At 34.9% G+C, this 21476-nt stretch overlaps 3 protein-coding genes across 6 annotated transcripts in view; 1 reads left to right on the top strand and 2 right to left on the bottom strand.

The window, feature by feature from the left end:
* The window catches only part of LOC117423261 (multiple epidermal growth factor-like domains protein 6), a 75382-nt gene extending 71138 nt beyond the window's left edge, over positions 1 to 4244 (bottom strand). Inside the window, exon 1 of one of the 2 annotated variants that reach the window (XM_058990239.1) lies at positions 3985 to 4244. In XM_058990239.1, coding sequence (XP_058846222.1) covers positions 3985 to 4070 — 86 coding nt within the window. In that variant the 5' untranslated portion in view covers positions 4071 to 4244. Of the gene's footprint in view, positions 1 to 2668; positions 3052 to 3984 lie in introns of those variants that run through there. The other variant, XM_034038782.3, reaches the window with a different exon arrangement.
* Positions 3551 to 12164, top strand: ttc14 (tetratricopeptide repeat domain 14). 3 transcript variants are annotated; one of them, XM_034038786.2, is made up of 13 exons: positions 3551 to 3669; positions 4451 to 4627; positions 5082 to 5197; positions 5349 to 5548; positions 5727 to 5811; positions 5920 to 6049; positions 6663 to 6818; positions 7238 to 7309; positions 7545 to 7664; positions 7890 to 8012; positions 8286 to 8403; positions 9767 to 9876; positions 10437 to 12164. In XM_034038786.2, the coding sequence occupies exons 2-13, from the start codon at positions 4494 to 4496 to the stop codon at positions 11347 to 11349; spliced, it is 2277 nt and encodes a 758-aa protein (XP_033894677.2). In that variant the 5' UTR covers positions 3551 to 3669; positions 4451 to 4493; the 3' UTR covers positions 11350 to 12164. The 3 variants fall into 3 exon arrangements, 2 of the variants coding, with proteins under 2 accessions (XP_033894677.2, XP_033894676.2); XR_004547761.2 differs by having other exon boundaries at positions 3552 to 3775; positions 8286 to 9353; positions 10437 to 10464; XM_034038785.2 differs by having other exon boundaries at positions 3555 to 3775.
* Positions 11944 to 20655, bottom strand: LOC117423262 (coiled-coil domain-containing protein 39). The gene is made up of 20 exons (XM_034038784.3): positions 20435 to 20655; positions 19734 to 19853; positions 19329 to 19475; positions 18968 to 19126; positions 18776 to 18868; positions 18504 to 18632; positions 18002 to 18193; positions 17522 to 17625; positions 17308 to 17440; positions 16766 to 16960; positions 16394 to 16558; positions 15929 to 16066; positions 15167 to 15375; positions 14797 to 14920; positions 14534 to 14693; positions 14234 to 14340; positions 13774 to 13914; positions 13160 to 13336; positions 12674 to 12765; positions 11944 to 12420 (listed from the first exon to the last, which is right to left on the bottom strand). Exons 1-20 carry the CDS (start codon positions 20522 to 20524, stop codon positions 12234 to 12236), a joined length of 2862 nt encoding a protein of 953 aa, XP_033894675.1. The 5' UTR covers positions 20525 to 20655; the 3' UTR covers positions 11944 to 12233.
* Positions 20656 to 21476: the final 821 nt, after the last annotated feature.

Here is a 21476-nt window from a genome sequence, read left to right as displayed (position 1 = left end):
TGCAAACATTAGCATAAAAAGTATTCTGAATAGAAGAAATGCGAAACTATTGTTGCTGTTCAAGTATTCTGCATGCATGATTTCCTTATTCATCAAGGTATCTTGGAATGTAACATATATACTCATGTTGTCTGTCTGGGTATAGAGATTAGTTTTTAATGAGGTTTTAACTGAATGTTGAGAGAATGATCAACAGTGTGTATTAGCTGCTAATCACAGCAGAAGCAACTAAGGTTAACCATAAAAGCCCTGTGTCCTCTCAAGTCTGGAAAAGGGGTCTTTGTTAATTATTGGAAGCACAGTGCAGTCGACTGTGAAACTTGCTGTGTTCCACCCGTGTACCATGACCCTAGGGACAAGCATCTCTAATTGTATGTTCTACAAATTGACCACAATCCAATTCACTTTTGGACTTTTTAGGAAGTAGAAAGTAATACTTTGTCCATTTAAAAGTTTACTGTCATCAAACTGTGCAGTGAGCTGGAAGGCAACGACTCCACTAGTTTAGTTAAAGGACAAGCACCACAAGGTGAACTAACACATATGCCATTTACAACCACTGTTGGTGAAGTAACTTTAAAAACAAAAAAAATCTGTTACAGTAACAAGGTACTTGAACACAACTAGTTACAGTAACTTATTACTTTTAAAAATTGTAACTAGTTATAGTTACAGTTACAAATACATAGTTCTTAGGCACACTCTACATTTTACAAATGTTTTTTTTTTTCCGGTTTGGTCAGGCTGCAGCTCAAAACATTCTTTGAAGATCCAGCTATGGAATCCAATCTTTCACTTCTCTAATGCCATTTTCTAGAAAAAGCGCGTTAATGTGACATGTAAGGTTTGACTTGTACCGCTGACTCACTTTCTGATTTCCATGTTATACATTATCCATAATAAAAGTAACTACCTTATTTTTTAAAACATAATGCATTACCACATTTCATTACCTGTCTGGAAAAGGAACCATTACAGTTACAAGTTACTGAAAAGTCTAACCAGATTACAGTAATGTGTTACATGTCATGCAATACTCCCCAACACTGCATACAAGAAATAGTTAAGATGAAGCCGTTCTATAAATGCTGGTGCCATGCTACAGAAGGGAATTGGTTTGTCTGTATTGGAAAAGCAGATTAAGTTTATCCAAAATCTTACCAGACCCAACCTTAGCTTCTGAGATCTAGAGTTATGAGCCATGAATCAAAGTTCATACCTAGTTCAACATACACGAATCTCTGTTAGGATGATATTTGAACCACTACACTTGTTCTGGCTCAGCCTTTGTTTGGTACTGCTTTTGAATGATGAGAAATGAATGCACACTACTGTAAACAAGGCACTGATGGGGTCTAATTACACCAGGTTGCATTACTCCATAATTAGAGAGAAGGGATTTCCCTGAGGAAGTTTTGAAATCTGAAATCTTCAGCGACTTCTCAGATTATCGGTTTAAACTGCCTGCATGGTATAACAAAACAAAATAAAACAAAAATGCTGGGTGAGGTCTTTAAAAACAATAGGTATGGTGCAGTAAAACACATTCTAAAATCAGTTTTCTGTGTATTACGAGTTATTTTAAATGTATCTAATTGTTCAACCTTTTACTTAAGAAAGAGGCTGAGGTTAAACATCAAATGACAGGAAAGACTTTTAATTGCTAAAACAATATGTAATACTGCACTGTGTATATTACACCTTGCTAAACACCAGAACACAATTCCTTAATAGAATACAAATTTAAGATAGAAAACAAACATAGTTTTATTTATCTAACTTAACTATACTTAAATCTAAAACTTTTTTTTTTATCACTCAGTCTTATTTTATTTTCCTTTAGTTCCATAGAAACTCTTCAAAAATATTATTATTATTATTATTATTATTATTATTATTATTATTATTATTATTGTTAATAATAATAATAATAATAATAATAATAATAATAATAATAATAATAATACACTATTATTTCAGAATCATCTAAATGTTGTTAATTTTTGTTTCTTAGTTTAGGTTTATACAATATTTCAATGTTTTAATTCTAAACAGAGACGCTTGACTATAGGTAGCAAGTGCGACATCTAGTGACTATAAAAGCCATTTGTTTTAAATTCCACTGACAATATTCTACTTCGAATCAAGTGTAATTCATACAATGCTGCAAATAGAGACATAATAGCACTCATTGACCAGTGGAACGTGTTTTCAAATCAAAACGGGGTTGTGTTAGAACCGGTTTCTCATTATTATAGAATGATTTATAGATTTGCCATTCAAATCTAAATGATCGTGGAGGTAATCATACATCAATTATATTTGATCATGTATTACTTCAAGTTCTCTTCCGGCGTGTCAACTTTAAATAGACATTCTTTAAAACACAGTTCTCGAAGGGGCGCTGGAACCAGCTTTGCATTGCTTCCATCATATACAGGCTACATCTGATGAAAGTTTCAGATTAAACAGCAACATTAAACATATGAAGAATTCCATATTCAATTATTGAAGATTCAGAACAGTTGTTTAAAGTAACAGGCACAATTAATATATCAAATATTGTATTTACGTTTCCACTAAACAGATTAATAATTCGTTCTTTTCTTCTTTTGTTTTGTTTTGTTTTGTTGTTTTTTTTAAAAAAAGCAAATAAATGTTCACTTACATGTCAGGTTTAAGTTCCAAGGATGACGCTAGTTCTGTACCACTGAATGAGATTATACATAACAATAAAACATCAAGGGTCATTTTAAAAAATGTTCCAACTGAAATTACAACAAAATTGCAAATATGTATCTTTACTTAAATACAGCTTTGCATGCACCAGTTTTCACGATCCTGAGTGCAGAAAATGTGCTGCGTCTATCATTGATGAGTTGAGAATGGCTCAGTATTTTGGATCTCCCTGCTCTCTGGTCGCCTCTTTCCCTGCCTGTGTCCGCTACAAGAAAAGCTGATCAATCTCTCGTGTACAAGGCAATCGTCTTCCCACTCTTGTACAAGGAGGGTCCATGTGATCAACAGGCACCATGGAAACTCAACACTAAAATAGCAGACTTTCGCATTATTTAAAGGAACAGTGAGACAGAAAGGAATGCAAGCATCAAAGTTGAATAGGGCACTAAAACGCGCAGGATCAGTATGTCACTCCAACTTAATACAGTTTAAATAGGGTCATATCCACCGCTGTTTCACTTTGCATGGTCTTCTACGCAGGTTGCAAGTAGTAAATGCATTTATTGTAAATAAATAAATAAATAGCCTACAACTAATTTGTCTAAATAAAGTTATTGAAGTCCCATAACTATTTCCCCCAAGCAAAAGCAGATATGAAATCCACTACATCACCTTATATAAGTAGGATATTGTCTCAAATATAGAAATAAAGGTGGCAATGTTGTTATATTCTTATAACGATGGTTTTAATGTTTGCAAAGTAGTTTAAATATAAAAAATGCTATATCCTGTTTGTACTTTTTCTGCAGTTTTTTTTGGACATTTCAATTATAAATAATTTCCCCAATATACTGCATATGTAGTACCTTGTTTTCAGTGTGGCAATAGGACTGTTTGCTTCGGGGCTTTGTTTCCATTTAGGACCGAGATTGTTGTGACACGCGGTCTACAGTCGTTTGCGTGGAGAAATTTCAGACAAACCATAGGAAGGTAAATACGTTTGTTTATTAGCTGCGTCTTATAAGACTAAACAATAAATACAAAAACGGACCTTGTTGTCTGCAGGGACGTTTAACGGAGTGGTTTAGCAATCAAGGTTTGTATAAAATACTCATTATCTCGTGCTCTATTATTTATGTGGTTGCGTCGTTGCACACTTAGATTTTTTTTCTGTTGCTTTGTTAAATTCAGACTAAAGTGTATTGTTATCGATATTAAATAGTTATAGTCGAGCAAAACAAAAATCACTCAAAAGCTCGCGTGTATGCGCATTTTGTTTCTTAGAATACTGTGCATCTCCAGTACCTGCCATATTTGATTTGTCTCTTCCTTCGTAATCCACTTTGTTGAAGGAGGCCTAATTCGAGTTGGCTGTTGCAGTTCACATTCATGTTCTAAAGAAAACAGTGATTGTTATTTTTGAAGAGCAATATACAACTGTTTTTGTTAATCAACGTGTGATTAATTTACTCCACCTGTTGCGTAAGGCAACTAAATATGCTGCACAGCACAATACATTACTATAGTATTGCTGGTCTTAAATACTGTAAGTATCCCACTGAAGTCTTGGTGTGTCTCCTCATGGACCAGATCACTGCCTGAAGTCTGTTGTTGAGACACAGAGCCATATGTATATCAGAATGTGGACTCTGGAGTTTTACCTAGTAACTTAATATGTGTGTTGTTGTTGAAGCCATTGTATCCAAAAACGTCATAAGGTTTTTAAAGTTTGAGTCCAACTAAATGTTTAATAACATTTTTTTTTTCTAAGGGTGAAACAAGTTTAGATGTAATGGGATACTTTGAACTTCAATATGGATAGAGATCTTCTACGCCAGTCTGTGAGTTATCATGGACATACCCTGTTCTCCCTTTTAAAATGTGAGCAGCAGGAAAACCCAGATTTCCAGTGCATCGCTGGAGACTTGTCAAGAACTGTACAATACAGGTATGCGTTAACAATGTTGAGTTGTATTACTGGGGGGATGTAATTACAGTTACAAATAGTTACTTCTGGCAAGATGATATAAAAAGAATTGTGACATATAAGGTTTGGCTTTAACTGTTTAAGCACGTTCTGATTTCCATGTTTTGCATTAGTCATAGTCCATTTTATTTTAAATGTAACAAAGTAACTTATTTTTTCACATAAAACGTACAGCATTCCCATATTTTGTTACTTGTCTGAAAAATAAACCATTACAGTTACTGAAATGTACTAATTATAGTAATGTGTTACTTCGTCAGTGATAAACGACTATGGAGAGGCAATCGGTTGTATCCAGTCTGTTAAAACAGACTGTATTTTAGGAAACTTCTCACGGTTTAGGGATTGTGGCAGCACATTAAATGATGCACTGCACACAGCATTCAGAATTTGTAATATGTCTGTCCCTCCACAGAAAAGAGAGAAGGGTTGAAAATGTTGCTGTTCAGCAATTTATTGCAAGGAAAGCAGATCTCCTATTTTCTCCATCATGGCAGTCCAGCACCCCTTCAGTTAAAGAAGAGACTGAAGGTAATGTTAATTAGATTTCCTAACAAAAGTTTTTATTGCCAAAATTAAATTAATGTACATATCCTTCTTTTAAAAAATAAAAAACATAACCCTTGCATATATGTTTTATTAATGATGAAAATCTGTTGTCATAACTGTGGTTTGTTTCTAGATATGTATGCAGTTATGCCACCTCTGGAACAATTCATGGAGGTCCCTGGCAGCGACAGGAGGAACCTGTTTTTTCGTGATATTGAACGTGGGGATGTTGTGATCGGACGTATTAACTCCATACGAGAATTTGGATTCTTTGTTACTTTGATCTGTTTAAGCGGAGGTCTGGGGAGAGATATTGAGGATCTAGAAATAACAGTAAGATGTTTTAAAGCATCAAAGGTTATCTTTGTAAAAATTGTGGACAGAGCAGAAATATACAGTTTTGTTATACAGAGTAATGTGGTTGACACATTTAAGTTTTTTTTTTTTTTTTTATTCATATTATGGTAATAACTTCTGCTTAAAACATCCCAATGTTTTTGTTTAAATTCAGGCCCTATGCCCATTAAGGGATGTGCCTACCCGTGGTAACCATGATGATCCTCTTTCATACTATCAAAATGGAGATCTAATTCAAGGTATGAAAAACAAAAAAATTATATATATATATTTAGATAAAGGGGAAACAACTGCTTTTTCTAATTGTTTGTGTATACATTCGCCCCCCCCCCCCCCCCACACTTTAGCTGGAGTAAAGGACGTTGACCGTTACCATGAAAAACTGACTGTTTCGTTGCAACCTTCTTCTCTTCCTTCATCCCTTTCACACCTGAAACTTGGAGTTATAGGTGTTGATGATATGCCTGCCCATTACAGGTGAGACTTTGGAAGACTAGAAAGATATTTATATTTTCTAAACTGTACATCAATATTGAGCTCATCCTATTTAAAGGTATAATGCCATAAAAACAACTTTGTTGTAAATGTATGTGGATCACCACTAAGGCTGGGACAATGCCTCTCGTTTTTTTTTTTTTTTTTTTAACCATAGATGCATCTTTTTCCAAACAGCCAATACATAGATTTCATTCAAAAAAGTCACCAAAACTAACAGAAGTAATACATTTAGAGCTACTGGTTATATACTGAATAAATAATATACTGAATAGCTACTAAGCTATTGAAAGCTATTACATCAATTAAGACGTAAGATTATGCATAACTTATCGAAGAAAAAAAAAGTCTTGCCTTATTTACGTCTTAATTGGTGCCAATTAAAAGCAAGAAAATAATCCATTACAACAATGGAACTGTTAACAATGTAACTCCCTTCATGCTGTGACAAGCTCTTGAGTTTACATTAGGAGAAAAGGTAGTGCTCAGTACATGAGCTGATTCATCATCAGACGTCCGTCAAACCTAGAAGTGTATTTTATGTTTATTAAATTGATTATGTTAATCTTGTATTCATTTGTTTGCATGACTCTAGTCGGAGTGTTGCGGTGGCCAGCAGCACTACAGAAACCTACGAGAAGGTCTTGAAACGCACACTGGGTTTTGCGAATCCATCCACAGTAGAGTTTCTTTTGGGGAAACTAGGAATTAGTGAAACCGATCCTGCTTCACTGATGAGGGGATTGCAAACGTAAGAATATGGTGTTCTTTACCATCTGCATGTTCTATTAGGAGGCAGTGTGGTCCAGTGGTTAATGTCCAGGGCTTGTAACCAGAAGGTCACCGGTTCAAATCCCACCTCTGCCACTGACTGACTCACTGTGTGACCCTGAGCACAAGGAGGTTAAATCACTTAACCTCCTTGTGCTCCATCCTGCGGATGAGATTTTCAATCAATGTCCTATTGTAAGTGACTGCATATAATGCACAGTTCACAGCCTACCTGTGTAAAGCACTTTGTGATGGTGGTCCACTATGAAAGGCGCTATATAAAAATAAAGATATTGTATTATATACAAACTGTAAATACCATAGCATTTCATGGACTTTAATTTTCAAGGCTGTTAGAGAATTTACAGGTTGTTTTTTTGGTTGTTTGTTTTTTAACAGCAAAAACTTCTTAAAAGAAGATTATGCGACATCTATCAGAAAAAAACAGTCAGCATCTTGGGCATTAAAATGGTATGTGTTTTATATGTATGATTTGAAATGCTGCAGTTTATGCTTTTTTTTTTTTTTTTTTTTTTTAGCTCGGTGTGTTGTATGCATTAATGCAGTTTAATATTACTGATAAAAACATGTAATAATAATCCTTAGCCCTTACTGGTATGATGGTAAGAAGCGTTGTATGCTTTTGTGATGGATTGCTGATATATTGTATGTTGCAAATTTGAGGTTTGCCTTACATTTCCTCTAGTGTAAAGATTGGAGTGGATCATTTTAAATCGGGGCGGCATGTAGAAGCGATGAATGAATACAACAAGGGCTTGGAAATAGACACAAATAATGTGGAAGCACTGGTGGCACGTGGGGCTTTGTAAGTATTTCCAGAGTTTTGTTCTTCGGTGTTTATTTTTTAATCCTCATCCATACATTTCTAAAAAAAATATTTAGTTTTTTTTTTTTATTTCTAAATTGGAACATCCTTTTAAAACCAACGTAACCCCTAATTAAGCAAATTATAAATCGATGGACTAATCGTACATTTTAAACAAGGACAAGGATAACCTGTTGTTTTTTTGTGTTCTTTTTTTTTTGTCAGATATGCTACAAAGGGTAGTTTGAATAAAGCTATAGATGACTTTGAACTGGCATTAGAGAGCTGTCCAACGCACAGAAATGCCAGAAAATACTTATGCCAAACATTAGTGGAACGAGGAGGCCAGTAAGTAGTGTGTGATATATATTTTTTGTCATTCTAATTAGGTTGGTATTGGTACTGAACCTATATATTTCTTCAGTAATTTATATTATTTATATTCAAATGTCCTGAGAACTGTTCCTCCTGCCAAGACAATGTTTTATTGGCACTGTATGTGTGTAATAAATTATAGAAGAAACATGAATACAGTCTCAGAATAAAATGTAGAACTACATCTCAAAATGCAATTGGTGAGGCCCCCCCTTCCTAATATTCCTTTATTACCGGATTTGATAGGGTGGAAGAGGAAGAAAAACTGGCAACTGCTGAAGGGTTATACAGAAAAGCACTGGCTTTAGATGAGACTTTTGAAGAGGCAGAAGAAGCTTTGCAAAAACTACAGAAACACATCCAGGTAAGACAATGCAAAAATATTATTACATGCCTAAGATTGCAAGGCCTAGTTTGCTTTACTTATTGGTAGTTTTGTACTAGTTTATGGATGCAGGGAAATAGGAACAAAAGAGCAATATAACTATGCATATTGCAACAGTAGACCATGAGGAAGAAGATATCCCCTTGTATCATGCGTTCACAGTTCCTTCAAGCGATTACAGAAGTAAATGGTGGTCACGTTGAGAACTTTAATAGGACAGCACCCAAATATTCTTTGCCATGGTCAACTGCTGCAAGTTTCCAAGGGACAGTTCTAACAGTTAAAGGCAGAGTCTGAACAGGTGGGTTTTCAGTAGCTGACCAAAAGAAAAAGTTGAGTCTGCATGTCGAATTTCGTCTGGGAGGGCATTTCAGGCTTTTGGGGCATAACAACAGAAAGTTCGCGAGCCGAATGGTTTGAGATTAGCTTGATGGATCTGTAGCATTCCTGCACTAGTCGATCGCTAAGTGGCGCATGAGGGACAATTGGGTCGGACAGATATGTTGGGGTCAGATCATGCAATGATCTGTGCTACAGGTGAATTGATTCTTGAGTAATGTTTATGGTTGACTTAAACAATAAAGACACAATGTGTGCATGTGTGTCTTCTTCAAATACTGTATAATGTGAAAGAAATAAGAATGTATATGTTCAGGTAAAATGAATAGATATGATTAATAAATACAGACATACTCTGTGTGTGTGTTGGCTGAAAAAAAAAAGTGCTTGCATAATATGCATCAGTGATTTTATTGAACAAATATGTGTGAAAGACTTGCCATTCATTTCCTGTAATACTGATGAAGTCTTTTCTTATGTACATGTCACTGTGATCTGGGGTGTTTTGCTTCTTGACTATACTGGATTGCTGTTTGTTGCTCCTACTACATCTGATTCAAAACCAATTGGGACTCTGGATTTAAAACCTGGTTTGTATGACTTGAACTACATCTGGTAATGTAATTCCTTTTGTTTGTTTTGTTCAATTTAAAAATTGTTTTATCTAATTTAAAATATGTATTATCTAAAATATCTGCCACATTAACCTATTTTATTGTTTGTTTTTACATACTTAACTGTACTATTTGGTTCTTGACAACTTGTAATGCTTCATTTGTACAATTATTTTCTTACTTGACAAATTGACAATTTAACTTCCATGTACACCAACGTGGAATATATGCCCTGATACTGCATATTTGTACTTCATTTTATTCTATTGTTATATGTTGTTTTTAAACTTTCTGAAACAAACTGGTTTAATGCCACACAATTCAAATGTTTTTATATAAACTGTAATTTTGAAATTGCTGTTTTACTGTGGTAACTGGCTGCATTAAAGAAATCACTGAGATTGAAAGAAGAGGAAGCAGCAAAAGAAGAGAAGGATCTGAATAAAAGTGTGGAGACAAGTGCTGAAAAATTGCGTAAGCTATTAAAAGAAGAAAAAAGGTACAGTTTATATTCTTTATTTTATCAAACGGAGCCAACTGCAAGGATTAGTTTAATTTGCGTGGTCATGGTAATTCAAGATGTGTTTGTTTATTTTGGGTAGTTTCTGCAGATAAAGGGTTACTAGAGAAACATTTATGCAACAGCTTTATCAAGTACCACAGTATAGATTTATGCAATATTTAATTGGCATCAAACTTAATTTTGCAGACTGTAGAGTACAATCATAAATGTAAAGATACGTTGTAATATAATTCTACCATTGATATTACAATTGAGTAATTCCCTTAGTACATGTAAGTGTGTGCTCATTGGTGCCGCTTGATTATATCTATATTTAAAAAATATTTAAGGTCTGATATTTGAATTACTCTTTTGAATGTAAAAATGAACTGGTGCTGCCATCTAGTGAAGACTTATGTGAACACCACAGCTTATATGTGCGAGCAGACTTAATGGCCTGCAGTAGTTTAAAGGTGAAGCTGTATTGCATTTTCCACAGGCTACTATTTTACTCAGGTGCTGTATTTTGCAATAAGTGTTACTGTTTACTTTTGTAGAAGGAAAAGGAAGAGGAAGAGATCATCATCATCATCATCATCAACCTCCTCTTCTGACTCCACATTGTCTTCAAGCCACAAAAAATCCAAGAAAAGGAAGAAACGCTCCTTATCTTCACACAGTCACAAGAAGCGTTCACACAGGTCTTCCTCAAATGAAAACAAAACCTTTGATAGCAAGGAGGAATGGTACCCTCCTCCAGCAAACACCTCAGCATCTTTCCTGAATCAAAAGCAGGATATGGCTAAACTGCTAGAGGGGAATGTAAGGTCAGTAGAACAGAAATCCCATGTAAAGGGTAAAAGACACAACCGCTCCATGTCTTCATCTTCTGTTGAAATCTTGAATGATGATGGTGGAGATAGGTCTGAAGACTCCATAGATTCCTTTCATAGTGCCAAATTCCAAGCTGGTAGCAGCAAAGGAAAAAATCAGTGCAGTATAGATGGGGATTCTAGACATCATATTTTAAAATCTCGCCACAGGGTGTCAAGTGCTAAAGAGGGAGAGGTGGACCACTATTCTAAGAGGCAAGATCAGGAATCTGGCATTCACCAAGGAAGTGCAGAAAAGTCAATTCATAGAAAGAACTCCTCATCTTCAGCAGGTTCTGAGTATTCTCGTAAGTCTGATAAGTATGGTTATGCAAGAAGAGATTCTTATTCACAGGACCATAGTTGCGGCAAAAATGTAGAGAGTGGGGATAAGAGGGAGGAATACAAGACCCGAGAGAGTGTAAGTAAGGTGAAACCTAAGGGAGAGGAAAATGTACAGTCAAGAGGTAGATTGCAGAATGGTAAGGAGTCTGCTGCTGAAGAGACAGCGGACAAAAATCTGCCATCAAACTTGCTTAATATATTCAGCCAGATTGCTCAATTTGAAAAAAAGAAATGCAGTAAGCAGAAAAAATAAAATGTAATATGTTTCATTTTGAACAAAATGCCTTTGGGAATATCCACTGTGTAAAATGTTCTAATGGCAGGAGAAATATACCATTGGGCAATTGAATAGATTCAGAAAATGTATAGTCTGAAACTTGTTTCCTTCATTTACAAAAGATTTACAAGGTTTTCATTTTTTGTCTTTTTACTTTGGTGTAAAGTATGCATTGGTGGTTCAAAATATGAACAGCTGTGTTTTCTGTGCCGAAGTTGTTCTTAAGTCTTGATATTAAATGTCGGTAAATACATTTGAAGATAGAAAATGCAGTGCTTTTTTTCTGGGGGTTCATTACTAAAAATATTGCCTTAAATTGCTAATGTAGCAAACCAGATATGTTTGTAAGGAGCTAATGCCATGTAGATGAACCTCGATTACTTTTCATGTGTTTGGTTAACATTTATACTCTAGGAATATGATCCTAAGAATTGGTGATATGTCCAAACAAATCAATCATGGGAAAAAGTTTTGGGTGTAGCTCTGTAAGACAGAACAGCTGTTCTGCACCAATATCGCGTCAGCTTTTTCCCCAGGAAAGGAAACAAATAACAAAATACGATTAGCAAATTGTATACTAATGTGCCAATTTTATTAATATAACATTTTAAATGTTGTGTATTATCCCTAAATGGTGCTATTGGTTATGCTCCACAAATGTGTTTCTTTTTTGTACACAGGATGATGTAGATCTCTAATAAAACATTAAAAACTGTCCAAATATCCTGACATCTAACAATATGCATTTTGAAGGTTTTGTTTTGGAAGTCAAATAAAATGTATTAATTTTGTTTGCATCTTCTACAAATCATTTTGGATTGTTTTAATTTAAATATAGCTGTTTCACATTTAGTTAATTACTACTTTAGACTCCTTTGGCTGCGGCTGCTGCTATTGCTGCTAGCTACACTGCCAGGGCGAGATTCCCGGGGTGAAGTTGTTAGAGGAGGTGATGTTACAGACAGGCCCAATCCTAGATCAACAGTCTTCATAGGTGGTGACTGCACACCAGCACTTCCAGGACTGCTTCTTGAAGAGACTTGTCTCCTAAAAATGCATAGCAGTAGTGTGTTAAGATTTAAGTATTAAATGTTTATATACAGTGTGCCTAAGTATAAAGCGGTATAGTATTTGCTAAGGACATGCAAACATGTTATAGTTAATAGTATTTGCTAAGAACATGCCAAACATGTTATGGTTAATGCAGTTTTATTTCCAGTATTTGCTACGCATTACTACCCAATTGAAAAAGTCCAATCCCCATCTTTGCACACTTCAGTAGTTACAGTATTATACTAACCGCACAGATGATGTCGAGCTGCGGGCAGAAGCAGGCGTTGAGCTGTGCCGACTGCTAGGGGTAGAAACAACTGCAGGTAAAGGCAACTTGGCCTAAACAATGAATGGAAAAGGAGATAAGTCTTGGTAAAAGTAAAATGTGGACTACAGTAATCATGTTTTTTGTTTTTAATTAAGATTAATGACAGAGCAATTGTGTATTTAATCCATCTGACTGCTTGAAGAACACACTGAGTAAACACTAACACAAAATAAAATTCAGAGCTGCACATAAACTATTTCTACACTTGATTTTCATGTTTGTGCACACTTAAATGAATAATCACTATGTTTTAAATATTTCTGTACTTTGGTCCAGTTCTTTTCTACTAAATGTGTTTATGTTAATAAACAGAAATTGATAACCCTAGGAGTTAAATTTAAAAATTTAAATTGGTGCATTTTGAAAAATCAGAATGCTGCTCAGATCAGTATCAATGTGTGTTACCTGTTGAAAGTATATTTGAAGTGCTGATGCTAGTTCAGGCTGGTCCCCCATAGCTTCGACCAGCATCTTATTAACAGATCTGTTAAAGTCTCGTAATCCACGGAGATTTATATCACGTTCCTCTGTGGTCTCCCCTCTGCCCTTGGCAGTACGAATCTCCCTGGCCAGTTTAGAGCACTGTTGTTGAAAGTCAAGGAATTATCACAAAATGTTAGCATGTAAATTGGGCCAAACTGCATCCTTATTAATGAGATTAAAATCAAACATGACTAATTCTAAATAACAAGATTATACAGATGACTCGATATAGATATTCTGTTGCATCTAGCAAATATTGGGAAATTGCACAATTTACATAAATGTAATTATGTTTTAAAGGCTTGACTTTTCCCTGAACTACACACTTAACCTGAAGCATTCCAGGGCCACAGAGGGTAGTCTTTAATACAGGCAGATCACACTGATTAAAGAGTATTTTTTTTTTGTTTAGTTTTTTTTCCCCCTTCACAGAAATGCTTTGAATGCATGTTCTTTTGCTGTCTTTATTGCTTCTTTAAGTAGACAATGAACAATAAAAATGACACCCTCAGTCATGGGACTGGCATATAACCTACCTGCTTTATTACTCTCTCTAATTTCTGCTTTTGAGCCTCCAGTTCCTTATTCAAGTTCATAATTTTAGTTTGTGCCTCCTCAGACTTTTCATGGTGAACTGCTTCGTCTTTCAACAGATTGTCAAGTGTGCTGTTCATACCCTGAAAAATAAATCGAAATATTACTTTAATTATCCCCTTTGTGTGAGTGACATTATAAAATAAAAAAAAAACATTAGGTTTCTAAGTACTTCCTTGTAATGTATCAAACCCTTCCAGGGTCAAAGAATAGTAAATATAAAAACAGACATCCATAGCAAAATTGTTGCTTTCTAGGTTTATTCTGTCTGTTCACAGTAGTCTTGTACTTATAAAAGGTGGGGGTTAAGGTGTAATAATGGAATTACATTTACTGTACAAAAACTGTCACGTGTTTCATTTCCATCCTAACAAATAGTCTATATTTTATTTGTTTAACTACCTGAATGTCTTCCTGAAGTTCTCGGATTTGTCTTCGTTTGTACCTGTACTTCTCCTCAACGGCTCTCTTCAGCTCATCGAGCCTTAGCTTCTCTTCATATTCTTCACCTGAAAATTCACAAGAAGTCAGCACATCTTGCCAGTTCATTCTGATATGTTTACTAGCGGTTTAAATGAAATAATTGAAAATAATGAAATGAAACAAAATCACATTTGTTTTATGAATGCCTGTTATATTCATGTAATTTGCTGCATGTATGAATGTACAGGCTTTATTTTGCATTTACAGTGAGTTACATACTTGTTTCTGTGACTCTTTGAAAAGATTTCCTGTATGTTGTATTGCGGCTGTTGATCACATGCAGTGTGTTTTCTAAAGCTCTCAATTCTTTCTCTGACTTGCGGATTTTGGCATCCAGTTCATCCCCTTCACGTTGAAGTTCCTCTTTCTCTTGTGCAGCCTGGAAATTAAAAATAATGGATCTCAAGTCTGATATTGTATAGGTTTTGCTAGTACATACTTTCTAAAGTGGTATTTGAATTTGAAAAAGTAATTTTACCTACCTTAATGACGTAATAAGCTTGTGACTTATCCTCTTCTCCCTCGGGGGCTGCCGTGGAAATCATTAAAATTTCGTACCTCTTCCTTAGTTTATCAATTTTGGAAAGTCTCTCCTGCACTTCTGCACTGATTTGTGAAAAAAATGTAATCAGGGTTTTAGCTTAGTTTTCTTATCAACATACAATACAGTGATGGACCATATAAAACAAAAAAATTTCAAATAGTAGAAAATAAAGCACAGACACATCCAATGATTTGGAAGCTGAGCACACCAGGACAAACAACCCCCCCCCCCCCCTTACGTCAGCATTTAAAATTAAGCTTTTATCTATAAAGCAGACATGTATTTTTTTATTTTTTTTAGCAGTATACCTGAGCCTTTGACGTTCCTGGTCCACAATTCTGACCTGTGTTTGTAACATGTCCCTATGAACTTTTATTTCCTCTGCTCTTTCTTTCATAGCTGCTTGCAGCTGAAGTTTCCTCTTCTCTAAGGAGAGAACGTTGTCTGCCTTGTTGTAAAGCAAGTCTCGCAGACGTTTGACCTCCAGTTTCAGTATGTTATCCTCAACCATGAAGTCCTAAAAGGAAAATGCCAGGGTGTTTTTCATTTGTAATTATGTAAGCCACTTACACTCAATACTGTCCCTGTTTTAAGGTACCACAATATTAATAGAATTAACACAAGAAGGTACCAATACAGTAACATTATCAAAAGAACAGGAAACAAAAATACACAATTTAAAAAAAAAAAAAGTACTGTGGTTTTTACAGAGGAATACACAGCTACAACAGTACCTGCTGCATGTTCTAGATACCTAGTGCCATTGCAAATAATACTCTGCTACTGTTCATAGAGGAAAAGCTGCTGCATGAGTTCCTTTTAAGATTTGTTTTAATGTTATAATCTCCCTAACTCTACAAATATCAGGTAGCTATTACATTATTTATTTAACATAACATGCTTTAATTTCATAAACCCCAGATGTTCCAAGATAAACTATTATCATTACATATTTTCGATTTTAATGGAAGCACTAAATGAAGCTTTTTAACAAGTTGAATTTCATCTGGTTAAAACCTTGGATGTTCATTGTTGACCCACTACTTTTGTTCTGCTTACAGACACTGTACCTGCTTTTTAAGTCTGATCTTCTTCAGCTCCTTTTCTGAGATGTCATTGAAAAGGTTTAGTTCTTCAATCTTAGTGGTCAGATCGTTCCTCTCAGCTCCAGTCCTTTCTAACTCCTTTTTCACGTAACGGATATCATCCTAAAACAAAAATTACTGTTTAGCAAAAAATCTTTCCAAATGAACTTTTAGTGGCTTAGGACCATTATTAAGTCACTGTAAAGCAACATGTTGCATATACTGTACCCATGAAATGACTGACAAGATGCTTTTAAAGCTATCTTAGTTACAACTGAACTTGAACTTTGTTTAGAACGGTGGTAAACTAGATGGTGCCTGAATGTATGTATTTCTTATTTCAATCTAAATCTCTTTTTTAAGGGTTATCAGAAGCTATAACAAACATCCTGAAGTTCCAAATCTATGTCCCCTAAATGAAAGTTTCAGAACGAAAAAACAATGTACAACCTCAAGCTTTCTTAGCTGTGTTGTCAGCATGCTGCAGGTGTCCTTCTTCTCTGCCATATTGCTGTTGAGTTCAGCCACCTTGGCTTCCAGAACAAGCTTTTCATCTGTGTTCAACTCTCCCTGAAGCTTGGACATCTTTCTCTCCAGATGCTGAATCTGGAAATCCTGTACATTTTGCAACATAAAACTCACCATTCATTTATAATGTTATTTTAACTAACTTTGTTTACTATCAGAACTGGAGCTTTCTATTGAGTGGTTAATGCTTATTTATAATATTTTAGTATAGTATGCAACATTTTAGTACAGAAAAGTATTTGATTTTAATTTGGTCTGATAACTAGGAAATATAAATCTCAATAATATACGTGCCTGGCCATAAATCATTTCCTGTTGTTTAAGTGAGTCATGATCCAGTTTATGTAGTCTACTATTGAGATTTTGAAGGGCAGTCCTGCTCCCAATGATCTCGGCCTCTGTATTCTTCTCTTTCTCTTTCTGGTTGGCTAACTCCTGGTTTCTCTTGAACTGCTGCTCCCTCAGCTGTTGTAACTGAAATTCTATCTCCTATGGATCAAAAATTATACTGTTAGTAAAAAGTGAAACAGCAGAGATGTTCCAGAGATGATCTCTCATAGTTGTCTGACAAATATAACAAAAATTAGTAGCAGCAAACAGAAATACACATTTCTAAGGAAGTAAAGGGACAGTCGAATAGAATATAATTAAAACAATTTGGAACTTTGCTCTGTAATTTATTTTTCAAGTAAAAATAGAAATATACAGTTACTTGCATTTAAGGTCAACTAAGAACATATTTTGTTTTTACAAGCACATAACAGAGAAAACTTGAAAAAGCAGCCTTCTGTATTAAGCAACCAATAACGATTGTGTATACATATTATCAAGCACACCTTAATGGTTTGTTCCTCTTCCTTCAACATCTCTTCCATTCTGTTAGCTCTCTCCTCCACACTTAATGTTGATTCGTTCACAGACTTCAGCTTTTGGACAAGACCCTCATTATACTCTTTAGTAGTTTTCAATCTGGTGAAAATATTCAAATATGAGCAATATCCAACAACAAAAGTATGAGTAAGAGTTGACATCTTTCAATGTAATCCTTACTTGTTATTTTTGTCCACAATTTCTTTTTTCACATTGGCCAGCTGGGTTCTCATTGACTCTAGATCAGTAGCGGTCCTATCCACAGTCCCCTTCAAGCTATTCAGCTGTACAAATATTTAGTGAAAACATGATTTAAGTGTTTGCTTCAAACTAGAGCAGCCTCAGACAGATATTATATTTATTCAGTAGAATGTATTTAGTCTATTACCTGCCAATTATATATTTTGTGCTCACTGCTTAAAAAGGAAATGCGAGTGCATTGCCAATATTCAGTAAACACTTGATAAGAACTTTTTCTTAAGGACAAAAGTGTTGTGAGAGTTAAATGGTATTTTGGACAGACACATCCTTCTTGTATAGTATCCTTCATTCTATTATGTATAATCTTTATTTTTATAAATCATAAGGTGTCTTACAAACAGTAATAGACAAACATATTACAAAGCCTCCTGAACACTCATTGTGCAGTTATTCACCGACCTCGTTCTTCAAATAAGTACAGTTGGTCTCTTGAGCTTGGTTTTCCAGTCTGAGTTTCGCAGCTTGTCGTTCAGCATTGGCAATATTCTTTTCATATTCCTTATTGTTCTCCACCTCACTTTGCAGAAAGTTAAACTTCTCCTTGATGACCATTTCTCTCTCTCTGATCTCTTGTTTCACCTTGGCAAGTAACTTAGAAATAAAGAAAAAAAAAAAAAGAAAATATATATATATATATATATATATATATATATATATATATATATATATATACACACACACATCGTCTGATAGCGATTCGGATACACTATACAAATCATATTTATTACCCTGGAAATTAAATGTAATAATCACTGAAATGTATATGAATACAAACAGAATAACATACAGAACAGCTGATTACATTGTTTAAAATGATATGGGATATGCAGTAATACTGCTAATATTTCATAGAAATAAGTATATGTATACAAAGTCAATATCAGCATGCTGTGAAGCTCACCAGTGAACACTGATCCATCTCCTTGTCTCGCTTCTGCATCTGTTCAATGGTATTCTCCCACTGATGGATCAGGTCCTGTCTTTCTATATGGGCTTTACGAAAATCTTCTGCTATCTTGTCTAGCTCAATCTATTTACAAAAGAATTAAAATCATATAAAAAATAAAAATACAAAGATGTACATACAAATAATAATTCTGTTCAGAATTTATCTTTACGAACAAAACAAAAAAAAATATGTGATTATTTAATTCTGCTAAAGACTTTAAATACCTGAGATAATATTGTCTCCGTCATTTCATTGTCAAGAATTTTCCGTTTCTGGTTAGCTTCAATCGTCATCTTCTCTATACGCAATGTGAGCTCCTAAAAAAAAAAAAAAAGACAAGTAAAAAGCAGGATACTCCATAATGTCATTTTAATAAATAATGTACACTTAAATAACTTATCAAACACAGTGCTTACTCTTATTTTGCCCTCATCCTGCTTGGCGTATTTAACAATTGCCATGGCATCTTCATCTTTGCGTGCCGATTCTTCCAGCCAGGCCTCCAGGGCCTGATGATCCCAGTTCAGCTGGCATTTCAGATCCTCCAGTCTCTGGGTGGCTTTGAAAATGTTGTTCTGAACAAAACAGAATTGGAAGAGAAATATTTGTGACCATGAGTAGTAAAAATACATCACGGATAACATACCTCTACTGAACTTTGAAATACCAACAGAAAAATACAACCTAATATCGTTTTTATTTTTTTCTTGTGTAGATTACATTACACATTATTTTGTGTTACCACAATATAACCGTATGTGTTAATGAAGATATTACCTCTTGAATGTTCCTTTTATCTCTCAATGCTACCAGTTCATTTTTGATCCTTTGAATCTCCTGCCGAAGACGTCCATCCTCTCTCTCAGCCAAAGACTTGAAATGCACCTCACATTCAGACTCCTTTTCCTTGGCTCTACAAAGAGCCTACAGAACACAAGAATACAGTACATTAAATAAATGACTTGGCAGAGGCAACAACACACGGAAGATAAATAATGCTGCCACTTCCTGGGAGGAATTTGGTGATTTTGACACATTTCACAAACCCAGAGGTGCAATGAATCAAGGCTTGTGATTAATCCATCTCAAACTCCATAAATCAAGCAAGCTACATACATAATAATAATTCAACATAAAGTACATGCTTCTCAGATATTACAAAAAAAAAAACAGAAAATATACCTGTGTATGCGATAGCTCCTGTCTGACATTTTTTAGGTGTTCAGCCATAGCATGGATACGGTCTTCAAATTCACTCAACTTGTTCTCCAGGTTAGCCTTTTCTTTTTGTTTCTTTTTTAGCTGAATAAGAAACGATGACATTACAAAGTACAGTGAATTGCTAAGAAAGACAAAAGTTCAGCAACAGATTTAGCTACACATTCTGAGCAAAGCGTTTCTCCTGCTCTAGTGCTAGCACAAGCATGTCCCTTGGTGGAAAACTCAAATACTTTTTTTCTTATAATTGGTGTCATTTGTGTTCTTAGAAAAATGAATCACGCTACATTAATACAAAAACAGATCAATGAAGAACTGTTGTTCAACTTATGTCCAACTTATTTTATGATGTTCTTGCACGGTATGCTTTTACCATAGTTTACCATGTCTTCACCATACTACTCTGTATTTTACAATCCTTAGTGTTGGAAACTTTAATTGTCTGAAACCTAGTGTTCCAATGAACAAATAATAAGACTATGTGTGATATCTGGTAGTCTTTCAAATTCGTGCTGGTCGATGTAATTTAGTTTTTAATGTAATTTAATTCAAAGTGTTACTCTCCAATATCTATAATATTAACATCAAGTATGCATTACGCGACAATAACAGTGTCACTACTGTATTTATATAAAGTTTTAACTTGAATTTCTTGTTTCACTTACCTCATCTTCCAAGACTTTATTTTCTGCATCTGCAACAGGAATGGCGAACCCTTCATCCCAACCCACTTGAGACAGGATTTCACTCGCCATTTTTCTAACAATTTAGCAACTGTTTTGGTAAAATATTTCAAATCAAATTAAAAATAAAACCGAAGCCCCCTCTGGAAATCGTGGCGTTCTTCCCGGCTTCTGTGTAATGTTTCTGAACAGCGGCCCTAGCAACACCCCTGGTTACCAAAAAGGCCCGGATGTAAACAAGAACTTGGTCTCCGCTTATTTACCACTAGAGGGCGACCTTACTCTAACCCGCTGCAGTCTGCTCTGCTGTATGCCAAAATATTCTGCATAATTACTATATATAGTAATTATCTTCTGAAGAACAAAAATATATAGAAGCAAAAATGGATGGATGCAGGGCATGCTCTCCTGGAGATCCTTTATTGAGAGACTAAACCAAAGTTCTGTTTCCAGTACAAAAAACAAACATTTAAAAACATCCATGAACAACACCTTCCAACGTGAGAATGCACATACAGGTGTTTCATTATTCGATTGATTGATAGAGCGTCAACAGGAAATGGCTAAATAATGTCATTTCTCCTGACCTTTTGTTTGTCTGAAATCTTTGTTCTAATATGCTGTGATATATTTAAGCACTCACATCACCCCTGCCCCTCACCTAGGCCTGTGCTACAATATACACAGACAGGTCATGTGTCTTTGTATTTTCGGAAATTAAATAAACCTCATTCAATCCAACAATGAATAATATTTCAAGGCAATTGGATCTGTGGCAATGTGTACTCAGACACATCTTTATGGGCACAGTTATCCAATCCACTAGGTGGCGCTGTTTTGCCATGCATGTTTTCTCCAAACTGTTTCGTGTTTATTTAATTGCTACCGGCCTTCTTGAAATTGCGGGTAATCTTTGAATTACAATTAAACTGTACTTTAATAAGTTAATACATGATTATAAACTTTTGCTGGCAACCAAATACTTTTTTTTTATTTAACCCAATGTATGTAATATATATGCAGT

This window comes from Acipenser ruthenus, chromosome 17, assembly GCF_902713425.1.
Source record: "Acipenser ruthenus chromosome 17, fAciRut3.2 maternal haplotype, whole genome shotgun sequence".
In the NCBI taxonomy this organism is placed as follows: Eukaryota; Metazoa; Chordata; class Actinopteri; order Acipenseriformes; family Acipenseridae; genus Acipenser; species Acipenser ruthenus.
This window is presented reverse-complemented; position numbering and strand designations above follow the sequence as displayed.

Bases quoted from the DNA above. Each gene is read 5' to 3' on its own strand.
- ttc14 (XM_034038786.2), top strand. From the start codon at position 4,494: ATGGATAGAGATCTTCTACGCCAGTCTGTGAGTTATCATGGACATACC. The intron at 5,198-5,348 runs GTAATGTTAATT...GTTTGTTTCTAG, and splicing joins AGTTAAAGAAGAGACTGAAG to ATATGTATGCAGTTATGCCA. The intron at 7,665-7,889 runs GTAAGTATTTCC...TTTTTTTGTCAG, and splicing joins CTGGTGGCACGTGGGGCTTT to ATATGCTACAAAGGGTAGTT.
- LOC117423262 (XM_034038784.3), bottom strand. From the start codon at position 20,524: ATGGCGAGTGAAATCCTGTCTCAAGTGGGTTGGGATGAAGGGTTCGCC. The intron at 16,559-16,765 runs GCACGTATATTA...CAAAATGTACAG, and splicing joins AGGAAATGATTTATGGCCAG to GATTTCCAGATTCAGCATCT. The intron at 14,694-14,796 runs GTAGGTAAAATT...TTTAATTTCCAG, and splicing joins AAGCTTATTACGTCATTAAG to GCTGCACAAGAGAAAGAGGA.